Source organism: Salmo salar, chromosome ssa10, assembly GCF_905237065.1.
Source record: "Salmo salar chromosome ssa10, Ssal_v3.1, whole genome shotgun sequence".
Classification (NCBI taxonomy): Eukaryota; Metazoa; Chordata; class Actinopteri; order Salmoniformes; family Salmonidae; genus Salmo; species Salmo salar.
The window spans coordinates 19938262-19962102 of record NC_059451.1 but is presented as its reverse complement, the minus strand read 5'-3'; the positions used below and the strand labels follow the sequence as shown (position 1 = coordinate 19962102).

At 45.2% G+C, this 23841-nt stretch overlaps 1 protein-coding gene across 1 annotated transcript in view; it reads left to right on the top strand.

Annotated features, from left to right (window-relative positions):
* The window catches only part of LOC106613725 (neurocan core protein), a 194445-nt gene extending 185960 nt beyond the window's left edge, over positions 1–8485 (top strand). The window contains exons 15-16 of the mRNA XM_014216278.2: positions 1695–1877; positions 2851–8485. Coding sequence (XP_014071753.2) covers positions 1695–1877; positions 2851–3053 — 386 coding nt within the window. The 3' untranslated portion in view covers positions 3054–8485. The remainder of the gene's footprint in view (positions 1–1694; positions 1878–2850) is intronic.
* Positions 8486–23841: the final 15356 nt, after the last annotated feature.

Below are 23841 nucleotides of genomic sequence, written 5' to 3'. Positions count from 1 at the left end.
TAGTGCTCTGTACTGCAGCCCCTGGTCTTAGTGCTCTGTACTGCAGCGCCTGGCCTTAGTGCTCTGTACTGCAGCGCCTGGTCTTAGTGCTCTGTACTGCAGCGCCTGGCCTTAGTGCTCTGTACTGCAGCGCCTGGTCTTGGTGCTCTGTACTGCAGCCCCTGGTCTTAGTGCTCTGTACTGCAGCCCCTGGTCTTAGTGCTCTGTACTGCAGCGCCTGGTCTTGGTGCTCTGTACTGCAGCCCCTGGTCTTAGTGCTCTGTACTGCAGTAGGGCCTTTACAGCCTGGCATTAAGCTGACTTCCTACTTTTAGAAGTCCAGACCTCCCACTGGGCCCATACTGCAGTCACAGACCCTGTGTGGATAGCTGGACAATACATCCTTCCCTCCTTCCCTCCCTTCCTCTACTCCTTGGAGTTTGCTCGGATCTGGTAGTTCTGCATTAGTGTTAGCTATGTAAGGGACACCTCATTTCCACCATGTTCAACCATGTTCCAAATGAGAGATCGCCGATTACTTCAAGGAAGGGAAAGAAGCACTTCCACTTAGTCTACAGCTGGGTTGTTGACTGTCTAGGGGTTAGAAACTCACTGAGGGCTTTAGGTTTCAACTGCAGAGCTGCCATCTAGGGGAACGACAGAGGAACTGCACCGTCAACCCAGTCACCCCTCCTCATCCCTCGTCTCTCATTCGCCCTCCCTCTAATCCGGCCAATGAGCAGTAAGCGTGGGTGCATTCCTGACACCTGTCACACACTGTGGCCCCTGAGGGCCCAATCCCTTCTGAAAGGTCGGGGTAGGACAAAGTTACCCGGCACTGATCTAAAGTCAGTTTGGTGTTTTCCTCCCAGAGAGTGAAGATTAGGTTTGGTGGAGGGGAAGCTGATCCTAGATCTGTGTCTATGGGGAACAGCCAGAGCTGAAAGGTCAGTGAGTCAGTGTGATGTCTCACTGGGCTAAGAGCCCTGTAGGGTCTGTCTGGTGTCTCAACCACTTTGCCTGTCTGTCTGCCTGTCCCCCCTCCTCACATCAACACAACGCTCTAGGAGATAGCAACAGCCCACACAGACTAGCACACACACACACATGACTCATCTCTTTGGTTTCCTTTGAACTTTAGATGTGTGTGTGTTGTGTGCCGTCAGCAGTTTTGAAGAGTGGAGGGGGAATGTTCTTTAAAACAGGGCTCTTCAACCGTCTCTTGTTCAGGGACAAGGGCAAAAACAGAAAGGGGAAAGACTGGGTGATGACTGATGACTGTGAATGTTCTGCCTGCGGCTATGGAACCCTGACCTGTTCACCGGACGTGCTTGTTGCACCCTCGACAACTACTATGATTATTATTATTTTGACCATGCTGGTCATTTATGAACATTTTAACATCTTGACCATGTTCTGTTATAATCTCCACCCGGCACAGCCAGAAGAAGCCTGGCCACCCCTCATAGCCTGGTTCCTCTCTAGGTTTCTTCCTAGGTTCTGGCCTGTCTAGAGAGTTTTTCCTAGTCACCGTGCTTCTACACATGCATTGCTTGCTGTTTGGGGTTTTAGGCTGGGTTTCTGTACAGAACTTTGAGATATCAGCTGATGTACGAAGGGCTATATAAATACATTTGATTTGATATACATTGTTATAATGTACCACTTCTCCATTGCTGGATTTCCATTTCTCGCTCTCTTTCTCCATTTGGCAGTGCTGTGTGTGAACCCTCCCACCGTGAAGAACGCCTTTCTGATTGGTCGTAAGCGGTCCCACTATGACATCCACTCAGTGGTGCGTTACCAGTGTGCCGACGGGTTCCTCCAACGCCACGTCCCCACGGCCAAGTGTCGTGCCAACGGCAAATGGGAGCGGCCCAAAATCATCTGCACTAAGTGTGAGTGACCAAGACTGTTAAAGGGCTTTAAGTTTTATCTCTATGGGGTAAATGATCAAAAACAGTGGAGGAATGGCAACTTAAAATGAGACTGAATTCAGTAGGAATACAAGATTCTCCATAGAAGTTGTAGCATGTGCTTTAATTTGACAAAATTCTCATTCAGATAGAGGTTGTGTGACGACGGTAATGTTATTTTAATGTAGATAAAACTAAGTTATAGCCCTTTTTCTGTTGAGATAGTGTATCGCTCCAAAGTCTGATTGACAGCCAGGAGTTTGGAGGAATGCCAGAAACACCAAGAAGAAACATTTCATTTTACTATCCTCCCATGAGAAGTAAAACTCGCTCTGCCGAACGACAGAAACATCCATCTTCCTTTATGACAGCAGAATCATTCATATTGTAGGATTGTATCAATGTTTGCCCATTTTAAGAAGTTATGAGCAAACAAGTATTTCCCATTTCCCCTTTCGGCTCGTACTGACAAATAATGAATTGCTGCTGTTTGAACTGGAGAGAAAATATGGAGCCTTATTTCGTATTCGGTGCATTTTGAGTGTAATGTTGTTTTCCTGCTAGAGTCGTTTGTTAGTCATTATCATGGCAAGGTAGACCTTCTGTTGGCAAACCTAATCCAGGACCAATGGATCCAATTTGGCAGCACAACACATGAAGGAAGCGGCTCACTCAGGACGTGAGTGGGAGGACAGTCCTAATACATGTAGAGAGCTAGTAATGTAAAGTTGAGTAGAGAAGACACTTCAGACAGAGTGGCTGATGTTGAGAGCTGTATGTCTGTGGTGTTGACCTCTCACCCCCCTCCTCTCACATCTCATATCCCTCTCTCACTCCATCTCATCCTTGACGCTCCACTCTACCTGTCACACCCCCCTCTACTTCCTCTCATCCGGTCTCTTTCTCCTGACTCCTCCCCTCTCACACCCTTTCTCTCCCTTCTGTCTCTCTCCAGCCCGGGGAGCACAGCGCTACAGGCGGCACCATGACCATCACAACGGCCGACGGGAGCGCAGAAAGCACAAGAAGCACGGCCATGGACACGGAGAGGGGGGCCACCACGGAGAGGGGGGCCACCACGGAGAGGGGGGCCACCACGGAGGGGATCAGGGCCACAGGCATGGGCACGGGCATGGGAACGCTCATGCCCACATCTGAACCAAAAACGTCCACTGCCCGAACCTCGCCTCGCTGCCCAGTCCCCCTCCTCTACCCCTCTCTACCCCCTCTCCTGCCCTGTTCCTGACCCCACAACCTGGCTCCCAGAGCCAGCCTGTATCATACTCAACTCTGAGGCCTGACAGCCGACTGCTAGGCCTCACTGAGACAATAACAATCTCTTTGTACTCTTCTTTACTTTCACTGCTTTTCTTTTCTGTCTCCCTCCCTCCCGGCCTACTTTTATCAAGTCAACGAGGACCCAGGATATGGGGCTTTGTTCACCTGTTAAAATCTTAAGAGGTTTCTTTTGTTTCCTTCTATTTTCACATTAATGATCGTGGAGGAGGAGGTTTAGTACAAACTGTAAATAGTGACAACATCGTCAGAAAATTCTGTATCAAAATCAGAAGAGTCGAGGAATACATATACATGCAATCCATGTTTTTCAATTGAGTCTCCATTCTAACCTTGTTTTTAACAGATGTGTTGTCTGACTGTCTTTCTTGACATTGCTGTTTTTGGTTAGCGCTTTGGAAGACCTTTTGCTTAATGACCTACAACAGTTATTCTGAACAGATTTAGCTACGTGCTTTCTTTGACACTGGCGGTTCTACTGGTTTCAAATGACTAGCATTGTATCTCATCATTGTTATGACAGTCACCTTTAACTGGGTGTAGAGGAAAACCGAGAAAACGCACAGTTAGCCTGTATCCAAATCGACCTCACGCCACTGAGGTCGATCCAGAAGCTCAAATTTCTCCCCGTAGTGGTGGAAGACCCCCACAGCAGTCCATGTTTCTTCTAACGATATCGTCCTACTGTATGTGTTTCCTTTCTAAGTCATTCTGTGTTCCTGCTTCACTATTAGAGGAGATAGCTAGTAAGGAGTAGAGAAACCCAACCCAGAATAGGCCTGATTATGACTAGCCTCTCTGAGTCTGGCTTCCCAGCTAGCTAATAGGCAATGATCCTTCATCAGAATTCTCTCATACCCATCACGACACTCTCATATTCCGTCTGTGTCCCGGTGTCAATGGTCTGTTCGTCTTCCATTTTGGAGTTCTACTTCTCTGGCCCGCTGAGGAGAAATTGTTCTGTCAGACTGTCAGAGAGAGAAAAGGAGAGGGGGAGGAATAGAGAGAGAGAGAGAAAAAAAAGAGAGGAGCAGGGAATTCGGACTCTTAATTGCAGTCGCCCCCTTCTCCAGCACATCAAACAGAGAGATGACAGGGCTCTCCGACAGGCCGGCGCGTACAGAGCTGGGCCCATAATTAGCTTTTTAAAGTAGTGCAGATGGGGGCATAATGCCGGGATGAACACACACTCTGCCCCACCCGAGGAGGAGTAAGCTGGGCTAATGTCCTAGTGTATGGATCTGGCTTTAAATACAGAGAACCAGAGTTGTTGGAGGACGCAGAGGTGGCTGGGTTCAGAGGCCAGTCTCAGTGAGATTTGTGTGGGGGCGACAGTGACAGCGACAGGGCCCACAGAAAATTCTAGAAACATTTGAGACGGTTAAAAGAGATAAAACACCCTTGTATTTCTGGACCAGTGGTTCAGAATGGTACCAGGAAACGCATGATTTTAAACAGAGCTGTCCTGTCTGCTGCAGCCCGGAGCCGGCTGGGATAAGACCCGGGCCACCTCCTCTCTCTACAGCGGGTAGAAAAAGGAGACATGTTTTATTTTTACTGCAGGATCCGACTGATTCTCCAAAGCTCCTTTATCGCCTTAACGCAATTCCTCTGAGCTTACGCCCCCACCTTCCTTTCTCTCTTTCTCTCTCTCTCTGTCTCTCCCTCCTCTCTTCCTCTCTCCCTTGTCTTTCATCATCATCCCTTTATCCACCTTGTCAATGACACAGACAGGGCCTGAAAGAGAGCAAGCTCCATATCAGTACAATTCATCTCCCTTAAAGCATGCTTAATTAATGAAGAGGTTATCGTCATGACCTTTGTCCCTGGCTGTGATGACAGGGGCTTTGCTCTGACGGACGGGGAGCCACAGGCCTGTCACAGCACTCACGCTTCTTACGTCTTTTAGATGTCAGTCTAATATCGGCTTTTTTTTCTATCCTGTCTACCATTCCAGACATTCCAGACAACGGATTGACCGTGGGTGGGTTGGGGCTCCTTAGGCATATAAATCAGCTGAGATTCTCCTAAAGATACGGTGATGACTGTCATTACTATGGGGTTAAGCAGGACAGTATGTGTCTGTCACTTACAGTAGTACGGGGGACGGAGTGTGTGTGTGACAGGAAGAACACATATGAAGAGGTGATTGGATCTCTCTCACACAAGGTGGACAGAACTGTTAAACAAACAAACCGAGACTCTGCTGAGATCGAGCCTGGGCTGGACAGATGTTGGATATGATTAAGGAGTAGAGATGGAGTCCTGTTTTTTTTTGTTGTTGTACAGTGTAGGCCGACCGATGTGGAGGCTGCTGTTATCACTGCACCAGACCAGCTGCTTATTGGTGGATCTCCAGGAGCAATGGGTCAACTCAGCTGACTGTGCTCTGTGGACTGTGTCAGCTTGCTCCGATGCACACAGACTCTCCAGACACATACTGTCTCTCCATCACAGAGACAAATGTTCTCTCTTGCCCTATCTGACACTCTCTCGCCCTCTCTTTTTCTGACACACACACGTGCTTACACCCCTCATAATCATATACGTCCTCGCTCCAGCTTGGAACACACACACACACAGAGCCGCCCTCGCTCCAGCTCCAGACAGCACCCTCTCTCTCACCCACTCTCCCTCTCTACCACTCTCCAGCTCTCCAGTCTGATGCCCTGAAGGCAGGCAGACGGCTGAGACGATGGGATCGCTACTTCATTGCGATGAGCCTTAATTATGAAGACGAGTCACTAAACAACAGAGGTCGGCCACAGCTGTCTGCTGCCGCGGCATGGCATGGTCGGCACGCCTGCAGGAGGAATACCTTCACAACCATCTGGGCTTCTTCCTTAGGCTATAGCCAGCACTTTGCCTTAATTGCTACGGAGCCATTCTGATCACACCGGCTCTGGGTTCCCTGTGGGGGGTGGGTGGGGGAAGAGGGATCTTATTTAGAACTATGTCAGAGCAGTATCTATATCTCTGCACGGTCGGCAAACCGTGAGTGTGTGGATGAGTGGATGCGCAGTCGGGTAGCATGTGATTGGATCAGAGGGTTAGAGCAATGGAGAAGTTCACTTTCTGTCGTCTGTCTCGGGTAGCAACAGACGAGCAGCCGGAGAGGAAGGAAACTCTGTTAGTATTCTGAAGCACAAGCTATAATGATGCGGAACTTTGCCCTTTTGTATTTACACTGTTGTAGGAGTGTGAGACAGAGGACAGGAGCGAGGCAGGAGCAGAGAGGAGCAGGGAGAGAGTACCTCTATTTCATCAGGGCCCTGCGTTAGCAGCAAGCATCCATCAATGACTACATACACTGCTTTAGTATAAACAGTGTATGTGTGTGTGTGTGTGTGTGTGTGTGTGTGTGTGTGTGTGTGTGTGTGTGTGTGTGTGTGTGTGTGTGTGTGTGTGTGTGTGTGTGTGTGTGTCATCCCAGTGTGTGTAACACAAGTATTACTAGTATTAGTAAGCATGCATGGCAAACAAATATGAGATGAGCACAGGTGGATGAGGGGAGATTGTTCTTAGAACAGCTAGACAGAAAACGAGCCAGTGGCCAGCGGAACAACCAGGAACCACCACTCATCTCCTCTCCTCTCTCCTCCCCTGCCTAGACCTCTCTCGCCTCCTCTCCTGTCCTCACTTCACGCCTCCTGTCCTCTCTCTCCTGTCCCCCCCTCCTCTCGGTGCTGGTCGCCAGGAGCCCAGTGAGGGCAGGTAATCCTGACACTAAACCTCAACACGGCTCTCTACTGTAGGTCACTGTCATCTCATTACAAGCTGCTTTCTACCGCAGTGTGCTGGTGAATGAGATGACAGCTCTGTAGCAGCAGAGGCATCAGAAACACCGCTGTGTCAGGACTGGCTCAAGACCATCAACCAATGGGATTCTCAGCATAGCCGCGGTCCTGCGGTGAGGAAACCTGCTTTCTGACTGCTAGAGGGTAATGTGTCAACTGTTATGATATTAACCCTAGGAGAGGTCTCAAGTCAAGGATAATGAGATTTACTCTATAAAGCCAGACCAGCTATAGTACATATGATAATGTGGTTGTTTTTATGAGAGAATGTATTCTACGTACAACTGTATACTACCCATTTCAGATGTTAACCTTCTGACAATGACAAACTGATCAGACTGGGGAATGACTATTGCATCTGCTGTCATTGAGACGGCTCATTGATTTCATGGTTAGTCTGTCTGAGGTACTAGTTAGGTTGTCTGTGAGACTGGCAGCATGACTTGATAGGCCTACTGCATATTTGCTTATTGTTAGCTATCCTCATCAGTGTCGTTGCAAGCTGGCTTTCTGAACTCTTTCCTTTCATGGTTCATTTTAGTTTGGGTTGCCAGAAGCTGTTCTCTGTCCCTGTGTGTTTTTACTCCTCTCTAGAACGCCCCTTGACATTGTGTGTGTTTGTGTGATTGTTTTGACCCCAAGATCAATTCCTTTTGTTTAACATGATATTCCCATAGCATAGAAAATGTTACCCATATCTACCAACACTAGGTATTCTTCGTGCATAGATATGGGAACCATGTTGACATGTTAGTTTATAATCTGTCCTAATTGATGTACAATCCCCTTGATAGCCCAGAATTTGTTTTATCTGGAATGTTTAAATTATTTCTAAGCATTAGCTGTTAAGAGCTAATTTCCCCTTTTTGTGTATGGTTACATACAGTACAGTACAGAACTGTAGAGCGTTACATACTGTAAACTGATTTAACATTTAGTCACTGTCAAGAAACCAGCACTCGTATAGGAAGGAAGCTACAAGCGGAGAGAATGGGAAAACAAGGGGTCCAGACGCATAGTAGCCGAGACCACAAAGCACCCTTCTCCACTCCTCCTCTTCTCCTCTCTGTGATGTAAATACTCTGTGGGATTTTTTTCAAAATCCTTTAAACTCTTGGCGTGTTTGTTGCTTGGACTCCATGGACCTTATTCATACAGTCTCAGCTCCCAATGCTCCGTTCACCAGACAGACGGGAGAGACACAACCGCTGCTGCCGCATCATCAAAAGGAGACGTTCCTTTGGGAAGCCTGAAGTGTCACATTACAGTTCTGACAGCGCACCGCCTCCCCCAGGACGCGGCAGCGCCACAAGGACTACAGTACAAGCACAGATACGCTGTGTGATGATGATGATGATGATGTGACAGGCTTAGTGAATCTGGTCCTCAAGTATTAATCCGTATTTATTGATGTTCTTATGAATTCCAGTCCTGTCATATTGTAAGATATTCTTTACATGACAAATGATCATTAAAAAACTTTGATTGGACCCGTTATATGGGTGTGTTGGTGTGGTTATTTTGATGCTGGGATGTTCATCTAGTACTGTACACCACAGACAATGATATGCTGTGTGGCCTTGGTGATCAAATCCATGGATATGGTTAGTTACGGACGTAGTCGTTTCATCAAATGTTGACATGCACGACTTTTCAAGGACACACAATCTGAAATTCTGTCAGACAAGTAACTTCTCAAAATACTGTATTGTGATAGTAACACAAACGATTATTAATTGAAACATGATGTTACATTTTACATTTACATTTACGTCATTTAGCAGACGCTCTTATCCAGAGCGACTTACAGTAGTGAATGCATACATTTCATTAAAAAAAAATCCCGTACTGGTCCCCCGTGGGATTCTTACAATATAAGAACAAAATATATTTTAGTTGTTGTGCTTGTAAGGGTTTAGAAAAAGATCAGGACAGCTTTGCAGATTCAGTTCCTATTCAGACCCCTTAACTTTTTCCACATGTTGGTACATTACAGCCTTATTCTAAAATGGATTTTAAAAGACATTTTCCCCATCAATCTACAACCAATAGCCATAATGACAAAGCAAAAACAGGTTTTTAGAAATTGTTGCTAATTTATTAAAAATCAAAAAACTGAAATATCACATTTAGATAAGTATTCAGACCCTTTACTCAGTACTTTGTTGAAGCACCTTTGGCAGCGATTACAGCCTTGAGTCTTCTTGGGTATGATGCTACAAGCTTGGCACACCTGTATTTGGGGAGTTACTCCCATTCTTCTCTGCAGATCCTCTCAAGCTCTGTCAGGTTGGATGAGGAGCATCGCTGCACAGCTATTTTCAGGTGTCTCCAGAGCTGTTCGATCGGGTTCAAGTCTGGGCTCTGGCTGGGCCACTCAAGGACATAGAGACTTGTCCCGAAGCCAATCCTGCATTGTCTTGGCTGTGTGCTTAGGGTCGTTGTCCTGTTGGAAGGTAAACATTCGCACTAGTCTGAGGTCCTGAGCATTCTGGAGCAGGTTTTCATCAAAGATTTCTCTGTACTTTTCTCCGTTCATCTTTGCCTCGATCCTGACTAGTCTCCCAGTCCCTGCCACTGAAAAACATCCCCACAGCATGATGCTGCCACCACGCTTCACTGTAGGGATGGTGCCAGGTTTTCTCCAGACGTGACGCTTGGCATTCAGGCTAAAGAGTTCAATTTTGCTATCATCAGACCAGAGAATCTTGTTTCTCATGGTCTGAGAGTCTTTAGGTGCCTTTTGGCAAACTCCGAGTGGACTGTCATGTGCCTTTTACTGAGGAGTGGCTTCTGTCTGGCCACACTACCATAAAGGCCTGATTGGAGGACTGCTGCAGAGATGGTTGCCTTTCTGGAAGGTTCTCTCATCTCCACAGAGGAACTCTAGAGCTCATTCAGAGTGACCATCGGGTTCTTGGTCACCTCCCTGACCAAGGCCCTTCTCCACCGATTGCTCAGTTTGGCCAGGCAGCCAGCTCTAGGAAGAGTCTTGGTGGTTACAAACTTCTTCCATTTAAGAATGATGGAGGCCACTGTATTCTTGGGGACCTTCAATGCTGAATACATGTTTTGGTACCCTTCCCCAGATCTGTGCCTCAACACAATCCTGTCTCGGAGCTCTACAGATAATTCCTTCGACCTCATGGCTTGGTTTTTGCTCTGACATGCACTGTCAACTGTGGAACCTTATATAGACAGATGTGTGCCTTTCCAAATCATGTCCAGTTAATTGAATTTACCACAGGTGGACTCCAATCAATTTGTAGAAACATCTCAAGGATGATCAATGGAAAAAGGATGCAACTGAGACAATTTCGAGTCTCATAGCAAAGGGTCTGAATACTTATGTAAATAAGGTATTTCTGTATTTTATTTTTTATAAATGTGCAAATATTTCTAAAAACCTGTATTTGCTTCATCATTATTGGTTATTTTGTGTAGATTGCTGAGGTTTTTAAAAAAAAATCAATTTTAGAAAAAGGCTGTAAGGTAATGCAGAAAAAGTCAAGGGGTCTGAATACTTTCCAAAAGCACTGTAACCCAAAACACAATGAAAACAAACCTGCAAATGCATCCAACACGTTTATAGAGTCACAAGCTTGATGTAGTCATTGTGTGCTAGGAATATGGGACCAAATACTAAACTTTTGACTACTTTGGTACACTATAAGTTAAATTTTTCAAAATAGTTGACATCTTCAAATGGAGGGACGACATCTTTAAAGTGCTTACATTTCATAACGGTGAAACAGACATGTCTGGAAATACCCTCAAATAAAAAGTGACATTCTGTACTGTCACCTTATATGAAAGTAGAGAAAAGAAGGGATGGAGTGAGAGAAAGACATGGCTGCACGTGTTTGTGTGTGTGTTTCATTCAGAAAACACGACGTTGTCTTGTTCTCAGTTTGCTGCAACATCCTCAAAATGGCAAACAGAACATACTGAAAAACAAGGACATCCAACAATGCTGACCAGAATAATAATTAGGGATAGCTGATATGTTTCAAGACAATTGCCTCTCCTGTCTTTGTACTGCTAGACACTTCTCTCTCTCCCCCTATAGTTTTGACCTTTCCCCCTATAGTTTTTTACCTCAGTGCTGCATCAAGCCTTACCATTGGTGCCTTAGCAATGTGCCTATCTGTACAACCCGTTCTGTGTTTTGAATGAGTAATCACTGAAAAAGGTTTTTTCAGAGATTTCTGAGACACTATAAAGCATGTGTGATGTTTGGTAGGCTGTGTGAGTTCCAAGGACATGCAGGACTCATTAGGAAGGCTGCTGAGGAGTTTACTTAATGCAGTATCGAACATGACCTTCAGTTCTCCTTCCACACAATAACAGCTCTGGGTTTGGAACAGCCACTTCCAGCATTTATCCATCACATGAATCATATACTGTAGCTGTCGAGGCCTGTGTAACATTATACCTCTGTAGTCCAGACGGTATGTTTGCATTCCAGAAGCATTGAAACCAGGGGCGCAACTTTGTTTTTAGAAGTGGGGGGGGACATAATTATTATTATTATTATAATTACTTTTTTTATACAGAGATGATAAACACTTCAAACAGCCTACCCAACCATTATCTCGTTTTGTATCACATTCCAATGACAAAACTGGGGGGGGGACAAAAATGCAATTTCAGAATGTGGGGGAGACATGTGAAAGTTGCACCCCTGATTGATACTAAGGCAGCTTGTTTCGTGGTTTCCCTGTGAATGCGAAATGAGGCCATTGTTCTCTTCTCTGTATGTTTTACTGAAGGCAGGTTTGAACAGTATTTTCTGCATACACCATCCATAACGTCTGACCTTGCTTGTGATCATCGAAATATGTCCGAGGACTGAGATCAGTGACAGTGGATAAACAACAAATATTCTTCCCTAATCACGCTAATCTTGTTTCTGTGTCTGTCCATTGGCCATTTGGCTGGCATAGCCAATCAACGATAACCTTTCACATCATAACTTAGAATCTCACTAATAACCCAACGTTTAGCAACATAAACAAAGACTTTTACTCTTTCTCTGCGATGGAGTCAGCCCCAATAGCTTCTCCCAACAATTGGTGAGCCCTACAGATTAGCCGAATAAAAAGGTTAATATCCATCTTAAGTCTGTTTATCTTTCCCACAGCTACTTTGATCAATAGGCCAGTCCTCTAAGCTTCACCAGTGCAACTGCATTTACAACGATAATGATGTCTGCACAGATGGCGAAGCATCAGCCGCTAATAGCTTTTCGAGACGCAAAGCAAGCGAAACGTCATCCTAAGCCAGCCGGGCTGGCTCTCTCAGGCGGCTGCTTCCCCAATTGTATTGTTGTGTGTCTACGAGTGATGATCCGGAAATCTGACCGTATTAAGCAGCTTACCGCATCACTTTACGCTTTGGGTGTGTACTTTACTTTTCTGCATTTTCTTTTGCTCTTAGGCCTACTTCTTGACTTGTATCCCGCTGTTCCATAGATGTACTTTGTTAATTGCAGAACTCTTGTTCTGGCAAGGCATAACATGATATGTGGGATTAAGGAGGAGAAGTGTAGTATTAGGCTTCACACTGTGAATCACTAGACAGGCTTTATGGCTGTAGTGGGCTATCAGTAGATCAGGACAATGATATGCCCAGATCAGAGCTAGGGTCATGATCCCAGTTCAATATCATCTCAGTAACTCTGTATATTCATGTTTTGATGAGCTCCAAAATACACTACATGACCAAAAGTATGTGGACACGTGCTTGTCGAACATCTCATTCGTAAATCATGGGCATTAATATGGAGTTGGTCCCCCTTTGCTGCTATAACAGCATCCACTCTTCTGGGAAGGCTTTCCACTAGATGTTGGCACATTGCTGCAGGTCGGTTACTGATGTTGGGCAATTAGGACTGGCTTGCAGTCGCCATTCCAATTCATCCCAAAGGTGTTCGATGGGGTTGAGGTGAGGGCTCTGTGCAGGCCAGTCAAGTTCTTCCACACCAATCTCGACAAACCATTTCTTTATGGCCCTCTCTTTGTGTATGGGGGAATTGTCATGCTGAAACAGGAAAGGGCCTTCCCCGAACCTTTGCCACAATGTTGGAAGCACAGAATCGTCTAGAATGTCACTGTTTGCTGTAGCGTTGAAATTTCCCTTCACTGGAACTAAGGGGCCTAGCCCGAACCATGAAAAACAGCCCCGGACCATTATTCCTCCTCCACCAAACTTTACAGTTGGCACTACGCATTCAGCAGTTAGCATTCTCCTGGCATCAACCCAGATTTGTCCTTCGGACTGCCAGATGGTGAAGCATGATTCATCACTCCAGAGAATGCGTTTCCACTGCTCCAGAGTCCAATAGTGGTGAGCTTTACACCACTCCAGCTGACACTTGGCATTTTGCATTGTGATCTTAGGCTTGTGTGCGGCTGCTCGGCCATGGAAACCCATTTCATGTAGCTCCCGACGAACAGTTCTTCTGCTAATGTTGCTTCCAGAGGCAGTTTGGAACTCTGTAGTGAGTGTTGCAACCGAGGACAGACAATTTTTACGGGTTACGCGCTTCAGCACTCGGCGGTCCCATTCTGTGAGCTTGTGTGGCCTTCCACTTTGCGGCTGAGCCGTTGTTGCTCCTAGACATTTCCACTTCACAATAACAGCACTTACAGTTCACTGGTGCAGCTCTAGCAGGGCAGAAATTTGACTAACTGACTTGTTGAAAAGTTGGCATCCTATGACGGAGTCACTGAGCTCTTCAGTAAGGCCCTTCTACTGCCAATGTTTGTCTATGGAGATTGCATGGCTGTGTGCTCGATTTTATACACCAGTCAGCAAGAGGTTTGGCTGAAATAGCCGAATCCGCTCATTTGAAGGGGTGTCCACATAACTTTTGTATATATACAGTTGAAGTCGGAAGTTTACATACACCTTAGCCAAATACATTTAAACTCAGTTTTTCACAATTCCTGACATTTAGTCCTAGTAAAAATTCCCTGTCTTAGGTCAGTTAAGATCACCACTTTATTTTAAGAATGTGAAATGTCAGAATAATAGCAGAGAGAATGATTTATTTCAGCATTTATTTCTTTCATCACATTCTCAGTGGGTCAGAAGTTTACATACACTCAATTAGTTACATATACTGAGTCAGGTTTGTTGGCCTCCTTGCTCACACACGCTTTTTCAGTTATGCCCACACATTTTCTAATGCATTGAGGTCAGGGCTTTGTGATGGCCACTCCAATACCTTGACTTTGTTGTCCTTAAGCCATTTTTCCACAACTTTGGAAGTATGCTTGGGGTCATTGTCCATTTGGAAGACCCATTTGAGACCAAGCTTTAACTTCCTGACTGATGTCATGAGATGTTGCTTCAATATATCCACATAATTTTCCTTCTCATGATGCCATCTATTTTGTGAAGTGCACCAGTCCCCTCCTGCAGCAAAGCACCCCCACAATATGATGCTGCCACCCCCGTGCGTCACGGTTGGGATGGTGTTCTTCGGCTTGCAAGGCTCCCCCTTTTTCCTCCAAACATAACGATGGTCATAATGGCCAAACAGTTCTATTTTTGTTTTATCAGACAAGAAGACTTTTCTCCAAAAAGTACTATCTTTGTCCCCATGTGCAGTTGCAAACTGTAGTCTGGCTTTTTATGGCGGTTTTGGAGCAGTGGCTTCTTCCTTGCTGAGCGGCATTTCAGGTTATGTCGATATACAACTCGTTTTACTGTGGATATAGATACATTTGTACCTGTTTCCTCCAGCATCTTCACAAAGTCATTTGCTGTTGTTCTGGGATTGATTGCACTTTTCACACCAAAGTACGTTCATCTTTATGAGACATAACTGACACGGCTGACAAAAGGAGCGGACTAAAGTGCAGCGTGATTGTAGTTCCACATTTTATTTAATGAAACTTTGCAATACATAAATAACTGAAATGACAAAACAACAAACCATGACGCAGAGAGAAACAAACACTACTCAAAATATAATAACCCACAAACCCCAGGAAGAAAAACCCCTACTTAAATATGATCTCCAATTTGAGACAATGAGGACCATCTGCCTCCAATTGGAGATCAACCCAAAAAACAACAACATAGAAATAGAAACCTGGAACTTAAACATAGAAATACAAAACATAGAAAAACACAAAACACCCCCTGTCACGCCCTGACCTACTCTACCATAGAAAATAACCTCTTACTATCGTCAGGACGTGACAAGAACGCGTCTCCTTCCTAAGCGGTATGACAGCTGCGTGGTCCCATGGTGTTTATATTGTTTGCACAGATGAACGTGGTACCCTCAGGCGTTTGGAAATTGCTCCCAAGGATGAACCAGACTTGTGGAGGTCTACAAGGTCTTGGCTGATTTCTTTGATTTTCCCATGATGTCAAGCAAAGAGGCACTGAGTTTGAAGGTAGGCCTTGAAATACATCAACAGGTACACCTCCAATTGACTCAAATTATGTCAATTAGCCTATCAAAAGCTTCTAAAGCCATGACATAATTTTCTGGATTTTTCCGAACTGTTTAAAGGCACAGTCAACATAGTGTATGTAAACTTCTGACCCACTGGAATTGTGATACAGTAAATTATAAGTGAAATAATCTGTATGTAAACAATTGTTGGAAAAATCACTGGTGTTATGCACAAAGTAGATGTCCTAACCGACTTTCCAAAACTATAGTTTGATAACAAGAAATTTGTGGAGTGGTTAAAAAACGAGTTTTAATAACTCCAACCTAAGTCTATTTAAACTTCCGACTTCAACTGTATATATATATATATACACTGCTCAAAAAAATAAAGGGAACACTAAAATAACACATCCTAGATCTGAATGAATGAAATAATCTTATTAAATACTTTTTTCTTTACATAGTTGAATGTGCTGACAACAAAATCACACAAAAATAATCAATGGAAATCCAATTTATCAACCCATTGAGGTCTGGATTTGGAGTCACACTCAAAATTAAAGTGGAAAACCACACTACAGGCTGATCCAACTTTGATGTAATGTCCTTAAAACAAGTCAAAATGAGGCTCAGTAGTGTGTGTGGCCTCCACATGCCTGTATGACCTCCCTACAATGCCTGGGCATGCTCCTGATGAGGTGGCGGATGGTCTCCTGAGGGATCTCCTCCCAGACCTGGACTAAAGCATCCGCCAACTCCTGGACAGTCTGTGGTGCAACGTGGCGTTGGTGGATGGAGCGAGACATGATGTCCCAGATGTGCTCAATTGGATTCAGGTCTGGGGAATGGGCGGGCCAGTCCATAGCATCAATGCCTTCCTCTTGCAGGAACTGCTGACACACTCCAGCCACATGAGGTCTAGCATTGTCTTGCATTAGGAGGAACCCAGGGCCAACCGCACCAGCATATGGTCTCACAAGGGGTCTGAGGATCTCATCTCGGTACCTAATGGCAGTCAGGCTACCTCTGGCGAGCACATGGAGGGCTGTGCTGCCCCCCAAAGAAATGCCACCCCACACCATGACTGACCACCGCCAAACCGGTCATGCTGGAGGATGTTGCAGGCAGCAGAACGTTCTCCACGGCGTCTCTGTCACGTCTGTCACATGTGCTCAGTGTGAACCTGCTTTCATCTGTGAAGGGCACAGGGTGCCAGTGGCGAATATGCCAATCTTGGTGTTCTCTGGCAAATGCCAAACGTCCTGCACGGTGTTGGGCTGTGAGCACAACCCCCACCTGTGGAGGTCGGCCCTCATACCACCCTCATGGAGTCTGTTTCTGACCGTTTGAGCAGACACATGCACATTTGTGGCCTGCTGGAGGTCATTTTGCAGGGCTCTGGCAGTGCTCCTCCTGCTCCTCCTTGCACAAAGGCGGAGGTAGCGGTCCTGCTGCTGGGTTGTTGCCCTCCTACGGCCTCCTCCACGTCTCCTGATGTACTGGCCTGTCTCCTGGTAGCGCCTCCATGCTCTGGACACTACGCTGACAGACACAGCAAACCTTCTTGCCACAGCTCGCATTGATGTGCCATCCTGGATGAGCTGCACTACCTGAGCCACTTGTGTGGGTTGTAGACTCCGTCTCATGCTACCACTAGAGTGAAAGCACCGCCAGCATTCAAAAGTGACCAAAACATCAGCCAGGAAGCATAGGAACTGAGAAGTGGTCTGTGGTCACCACCTGCAGAACCACTCCTTTATTGGGGGTGTCTTGCTAATTGCCTATAATTTCCACCTGTTGTCTATTCCATTTGCACAACAGCATGTGAAATTTATTGTCAATCAGTGTTGCTTCCTAAGTGGACAGTTTGATTTCACAGAAGTGTGATTGACTTGGAGTTACATTGTGTTGTTTAAGTGTTCCCTTTATTTTTTTGAGCAGTGTATATAGTGTAGATACTCTTTGTGAGGCTGTAGCTGTGGTGAGGATGGAGATAAATGGGGTCAGTGGTACACACCTATGGAGCTACTCAATTCCCTGTTTTCCAATAGGAACACACTAGCTGTCACTGCATCTTCCCTACCTATTCCTGTGGAAGACCTGCTAGCCTCGAGTCAGTCTGAGTTCCACCTCATTCTACATCCCTCTCACTCTCTCTCTCTCTTTCCCATTCCCTCCCCCTGCTCTCTCTCTCTCTCTTTCTCACCCTCTTGTGTTTCTGCTGAGGCTGTCTCTTCCTCCTCTTCTCGCCATGTGCTCCCCCAAACACACAAACACAAACACATACAGCGCCTCCTTCCTGCAGAAAAAAAGGTTTTGAATTGTTTCATTAACCTCCTGCTACTCTATGCCGACCCAATCTGGGATTCTCGAAACAGTCCAGCAAGCAAAAGCAGCGTGATCGCTCTTGATCTGTGCGTGTGACAGCTTCCAATCACAGCCAACAGCAGGACTCACACGGCCGACTCAGGGCGGGGAGCTAAGCAAACAGACGCAGCATTCTTTCATCTGGAGACCTATCTGACGAGCCCAATGTGAATTCACATTCATTTTCCACACAATGCCCCATTAGATGGTTAACAACTTCAATTACCTCAGCAGAGCTGTATATTTAAATACCGACGCTCCAGGATAACTTTTTAGCAATTTAACCAATTATTCATCTCCACTAACCAAATAGTTATAACGCATAATATGTCCCAGCATCTTCTCGACAAATTACACGGGGCTGCAGAGTATGCATATAGCATCAGGGAAGTACTTGGGGAAAATAGGGTGTAATTTGATGCCATTTTCCATGAGTCAATGTTATCCATGTCTGTCTCTGTGTTTGTGGTGTCAATCATAACAAGCCACAGGCCTGAAACCTAAAAGGACTTGCCATACTCAGTGCTTAATTTGTAAGTTGGAAGGTGCCAGTACAAAAAGTGAGCATGAGAGGGGGGTGACCTAGGAGGCTCTGAGGTACCGGATAATCACCTTTCATAATAAAGCAGTTCATGCATATCGTTGCATTTGGGTAGTGGTCTAGACTAGAGCAGTAGAGTAGATTTGCATTTTTTTTTTTTGTAGCCTAGGGTCCGGGAAAATGTGGGCCTTTTATAAACACATTTCATGCAATTCTATGTCATTTTACATGACTGAAGACTAGCAGAATATTTTTTTAATACCGTACAAATTATTGAAATGTCAGGCTAATTTTACACTGGAAAACTGAGAATGTGAGATCATTAAAAACGACCTTGTCTTGATTCCATCAATAGCCTATGCCTAAGTGTGTGGGGGAGACACAAATATTGTACAATATGAGGAGGAAATTATAGTCCTAAAAAAAGATTTCCAGTTTTACTGACTCACCCAATCATGCGCAGCTCACTCACCAGCGATGGCCGATGCGCTTGTGCCAAAAGCCTATGCTCTCGTTTTATACTGAACAAAAATATAAACGCAACATGCGACAATTTCAACGATTTTACTGAGTTACAGTTCATATAAGGAAATCCGTCAATTGAAATACATTCATTAGGCCCTAATCTATGGATTTCACATGACTGGGCAGGGGTGCAGCCATGGGTGGGCCTGGGATGGCATAGGCCCACCCACTTGGGAGCCAGGCCCACCCACTGGGGAGCCAGGCCCAGCCAATCAGAATGAGTTTTCCCACACAAAAGTGCCTTATTACAGACAGAAATACTCCTCAGATTCATCAGCTGTCCGGATGGCCGGTCTCAGATGATCCTGCAGGTGAAGAAGCCGGATGTGGAGGTTCTGGGCTGGCGTGTTACATGTAGTCTGCGGTTGTGAGGCCGGTTGGACATACTGCCAAAAATTATATACATTGGTAGAGAAATAAACATTAAATCTCTGGCAACAGCTCTGGTGGACATTCCTGCAGTCAGCATGCCAATTGCACACTCCCTCAAAACTTGAGACCTCTGTGGCATTGTGTTGTGTGACAAAACTGCACATTTTAGAGTGGCCTTTTATTGTCCCCAGCATGAGGTGCACCTGTGTAATGATCATGCTGTTTAATCAGCTTCTTGATATTCCACACCTGTCAGGTGGATTATCTTGGCAAAGGAGAAATGCTCACCAACATGGAGGTAAACAAATGTGTGCTCCAAATTAGAGAGAAATAAGATTTTTGTGCATTTGGAATATTTCTGGGATCTTTTATTTCAGCTCATAAAACATGGGACCAACACTTTACATGTTGCTTTATCTTTTTGTTCAGTATATAAGGAAATAAATTATGAAGTAAACTCTGGAGAGATGGTAGTTGCAGTCTCATGTCTATCAGAACAGAGAGAGGGGAAGAGATCATAGAAAGTGAATCTCATTCTAGTTCTGTGAGAGAAAGGATACAGGCACGCTTCTCTCTTTCACCACAGTAGCTGCCACGAGTTGGTGTTGCGCAAATCATAAACCCGGGCTGGACCAACCCAAATCAATTATTAGAAAATCTACGTTTTCACACTAGGATTTGTTTTTTTAGGGGACAGGAGAATTACAGAGGAGACAACTCGAGTTAACTCTAATCGCTTTTATTCAAATTTGTACATTGCAAACAGTGAAAAGTATGTTTCATGCCACAAAGGGAAGTCAGACGCAGGAGAGCAGAACTTGGTAAATAGCCGGAGCAGTTTAATAGTAAAACCAACGGCATAAGAAATACAAAATATAGGTACAACAACCCGGCACGCACCAGTCAAACATATGTGCACATGCACTTACAAATAACAATACCACACAAAGACATGGGGGGAACAGAGGGTTAAATACACAACACATAATAAGGGAAATTAGAACCAGGTGTGTGGGAAAACAAGACAAAACAAATCGAAAATGAAAAATGGATCAGCGATGGCTAGAAGAACGGCGACGGCGACCACCGAACACCGCCCGAACAAGGAGAGGCATCGACTTCGGCAGAAGTCGTGACAGCAGTACTGTAGGTGATGCCCTCCAGTCTACTTACCCTAACCCTAGGAGAGGCGATGTGCTGGTATCTCCCCCAGGCTCATACCATAACTGAGTGGGGGGATCCAGGTCTCCCTCTCTCCTTCACCACGGCTCCTCTCTCATCTCAGTCTAGCGTTATGAATGCCTGACCCCTGTCACACGCTGATAAATGAGACACAAATGGAAGCCTGCACTGTCTGATTCTGCTGTATTTACTCTGGGGGGTCACCTCATTTCATTTTAAACCAGGAAAAAAAGGAGGTTGATGAAATGAAAATAGCACTTTTTATTCATTCGAGAGCAAAAGGGTCATGGTTTGCTCTCTCGTGCTCCTTCATCCCTGTGCTCTCTCCACAGTTCCCATTCTGAGAGTAAATGAGAACCTGGTCCACACCCCCAACAATGGTTTTATTGATATTTGGCAGAGGCTGGAATCTCCCTGGTTTAGATAGAATCTTCAAACTAGTGTTATTATTGAGCTCTCACTCCAAACCTAGCATCCTGATTCCCCACGCTAGTGTTCCTACTTAACTTACAGTAGGTAGAGGCTGGAATCTTTCTGGTTAACCTTGACATATTGATCACTCCAGTGACAGAAGCCTATCAGATGAGCTAAATAACTTCTATACTCGCTTCGAGGCAAGTAACACTGAAACATGCACAAAAGCATCAGCTGTTCTGGACGAATGTGTGATCACGCTCTCTGCAGCCGATGTGAGTAAGACCTTTAAACAGGTCAACATTCACAAGGGCCAGACGGATTTCCAGGACGTGTACTTCGAGCATGCGCTGACCAACTGGCAAGTGTCTTCACTGACATTTTCAACCGCTCCGTGTGAGTCTGTAATACCAACATGTTTCAAACAGACCACCATAGTCCCTGTGCCCAAGAACACTAAGGTAACCTGCCTAAATGTTTACTGACCCGTAGCACTCACATCTGTAGCCATGAAGTGCTTTGAAAGGCTGGTCATGGTTCACATCAACACCATTATCCCAGAAACCCTAGACCCAGTCCAATTTGCATACCGCCCCAACAGATCCACAGATGATGCAATCTCTATTGCACTCCACACTGCCCTTTCCCACCTGGACAAAAGGAACACCTATGTAAGAATGCTATTCATTGAATACAGCTCAGCGTTCAACACCATAGTGCCCTCAAAGCTCATCACTAAGCTAAGGACCCTGGGACTAAACACCTCCCTCTGCAACTGGATCCAAGACTTCCTGACAGGCCGCCCCCAGGTGGTAAGGGTAGGTAACACATCCGCCACGCTGATCCTCAACACGGGGGCCCCTCAGGGGTGCATGCTCAGTTCCCTCCTGTACTCCGTGTTCACTCATGACTGCACGGCCAGGCCCGACTCCTCGACCATCATTAAGTTAACCGATGACACAACAGTGGTAGGCCTGATCACCAACAATGACGAGACAGCCTATAGGAGGTCAGAGACCTGACCATGTGGTGCAAGGACAACAACCTCTCCCTCAGTGTGATCAAGACAAAGGAGATGATTGTGGACTACAGGAAAAGGAGGACCGAGCATGCTGCCATTCTCATCGACGGGGCTGTAGTGGAGCAGGTTGAGAGCTTCAAGTTCCTTGGCATCACCAAGTCCCTCCACATCAACAACAAACAAACATGGTCCAAGCACACCGAGACATTCGTGAAGAGGGCACGACAAAACCTATTCCCCCTCAGGAGATTGAAAAGATTTGACATGGGTCCTCAGATCCTCAAAAGGTTCTACAGCTGCACCATCAAGAGCATCCTGACGGGTTGCATCACTGCCTGGTATGGCAACTGTTCGGCCTCCGACCGCAAGGCACTACAGGGGTAGTGTGTACGGCCCAGTACATCACCGGGGCCAAGCTTCCTGCCATCCAGGACCTCTATACCAGGCGGTCTCAGAGGAAGGCCCTTAAAATTGTCAAAGACTCCAGCCACCCTAGTCATAGACTGTTCTCTCTGCTACCACAGGACAAGCGGTACCGAAGCGCCAATTCTAGGTCCAAGACGCTTCTAAACAGCTTCTACCCCCAAGCCATAAGACTCCTGAACATCTAATCAAATGGCTACCCAAGACGATTTGCATTGCACCCCCTCTTTTACGCTGCTGCTACTCTCTGTTATTATCTATGCATAGTCACTTTAATAACTCTACCTACATGTACATATTACCTCAATTACCTCAACTAACCAGTGCCTCCGCACATTGACTCTGTACCGGTACCCCCAGTATATAGCCTCGCTATTGTTATTTTATTTCTGCTCTTTAATTCATTTAACACTCTCTTTTATTTCTTACTTTTTTTAACTGCGTTGTTGGTTAAAACATTTCACTGTAAGTTCTACAGCTGTTGTATTCGGCGCATGTGACAAATACAATTTGATTTGATTTGATATGAAACTTCAAGTTTGCATAGCACCTTTAAAATATCATAATAATTCAGGAGTAAAATAAAGCAGACGGTCTCATTGTCACGTTCTGACCAGTTAAAGGGGTTATCTGTTATTGTAGTTTGGTCAGGACGTGGCAGCGGGTGTTTGTTTTATGTGGTTTGGGGTTTGTTGGGTTATGTTATTATGTAAGAGGGGTGTTTGTTTAGAGTGTTTCAGGGGTTTTGGTTATGTTCTATGTTAGTACATTTCTATGTTCTAGTCTAGTCTTTCTATTTCTAAGTTTAGGGTTTTTGATTGACCTTCAGTTGGAGGCAGCTATTCCTCATTGCCTCTGATTGAAGGTCCCATGTATAGGGATGTTTTGCTATGGGGGTTTGTGGGTAGTTGTCTCCTGTTTTGTGTCTGTACACCTGACAGGACTGTTTAGTGTCGTTTATTGTTTTTGTATACGTGATTTGTTTGTTTTCCTTCTTCAACATTAAAAAGAAGATGAGTATACACGTTCCCGCTGCGTTTCGGTCTGATCATTACGACACCCGTTACACTCATTTGCCTTCCATAAAATAAGTTGTAACATTGTGTAGTTAAATATGAATAACTTAATCACCTCTGAGTTTAAGCATTTCAAGAACCAACACCAGATCAGCCAAGCATATTTCAATATTGAAATGTGGAATAGATAATGAATACCCCTGAAATATAAATGTCAATATGACTCAGGGCTTCGCCTCTGTTAATTCCTTTAGTTTCTATGCCGGTAGACTTATAATTCATAGCAGAGATTGATATGGCTGATGAACACTGTTCTAATGATTGTTTTTTTAAATACTCACAATATGTCTTCATGGCATTTGAATGTGTCTTTAACAAATGTTTCAACAAACGTGGTTATGCTGTCGAGGATGTAGCTACAGCTCACTCAATCATTCCAATTTGCTTTACTCAAGTGTATCAATTAGCAGAATGATTATTTCATGTTATCAGTTTGCCTTGAACTTGATTTGGGTTCGTTAAGACTGTTGCTATGGAAATGACATTGTCACTTTTGTTGTGTTGGCAGTGCACAAA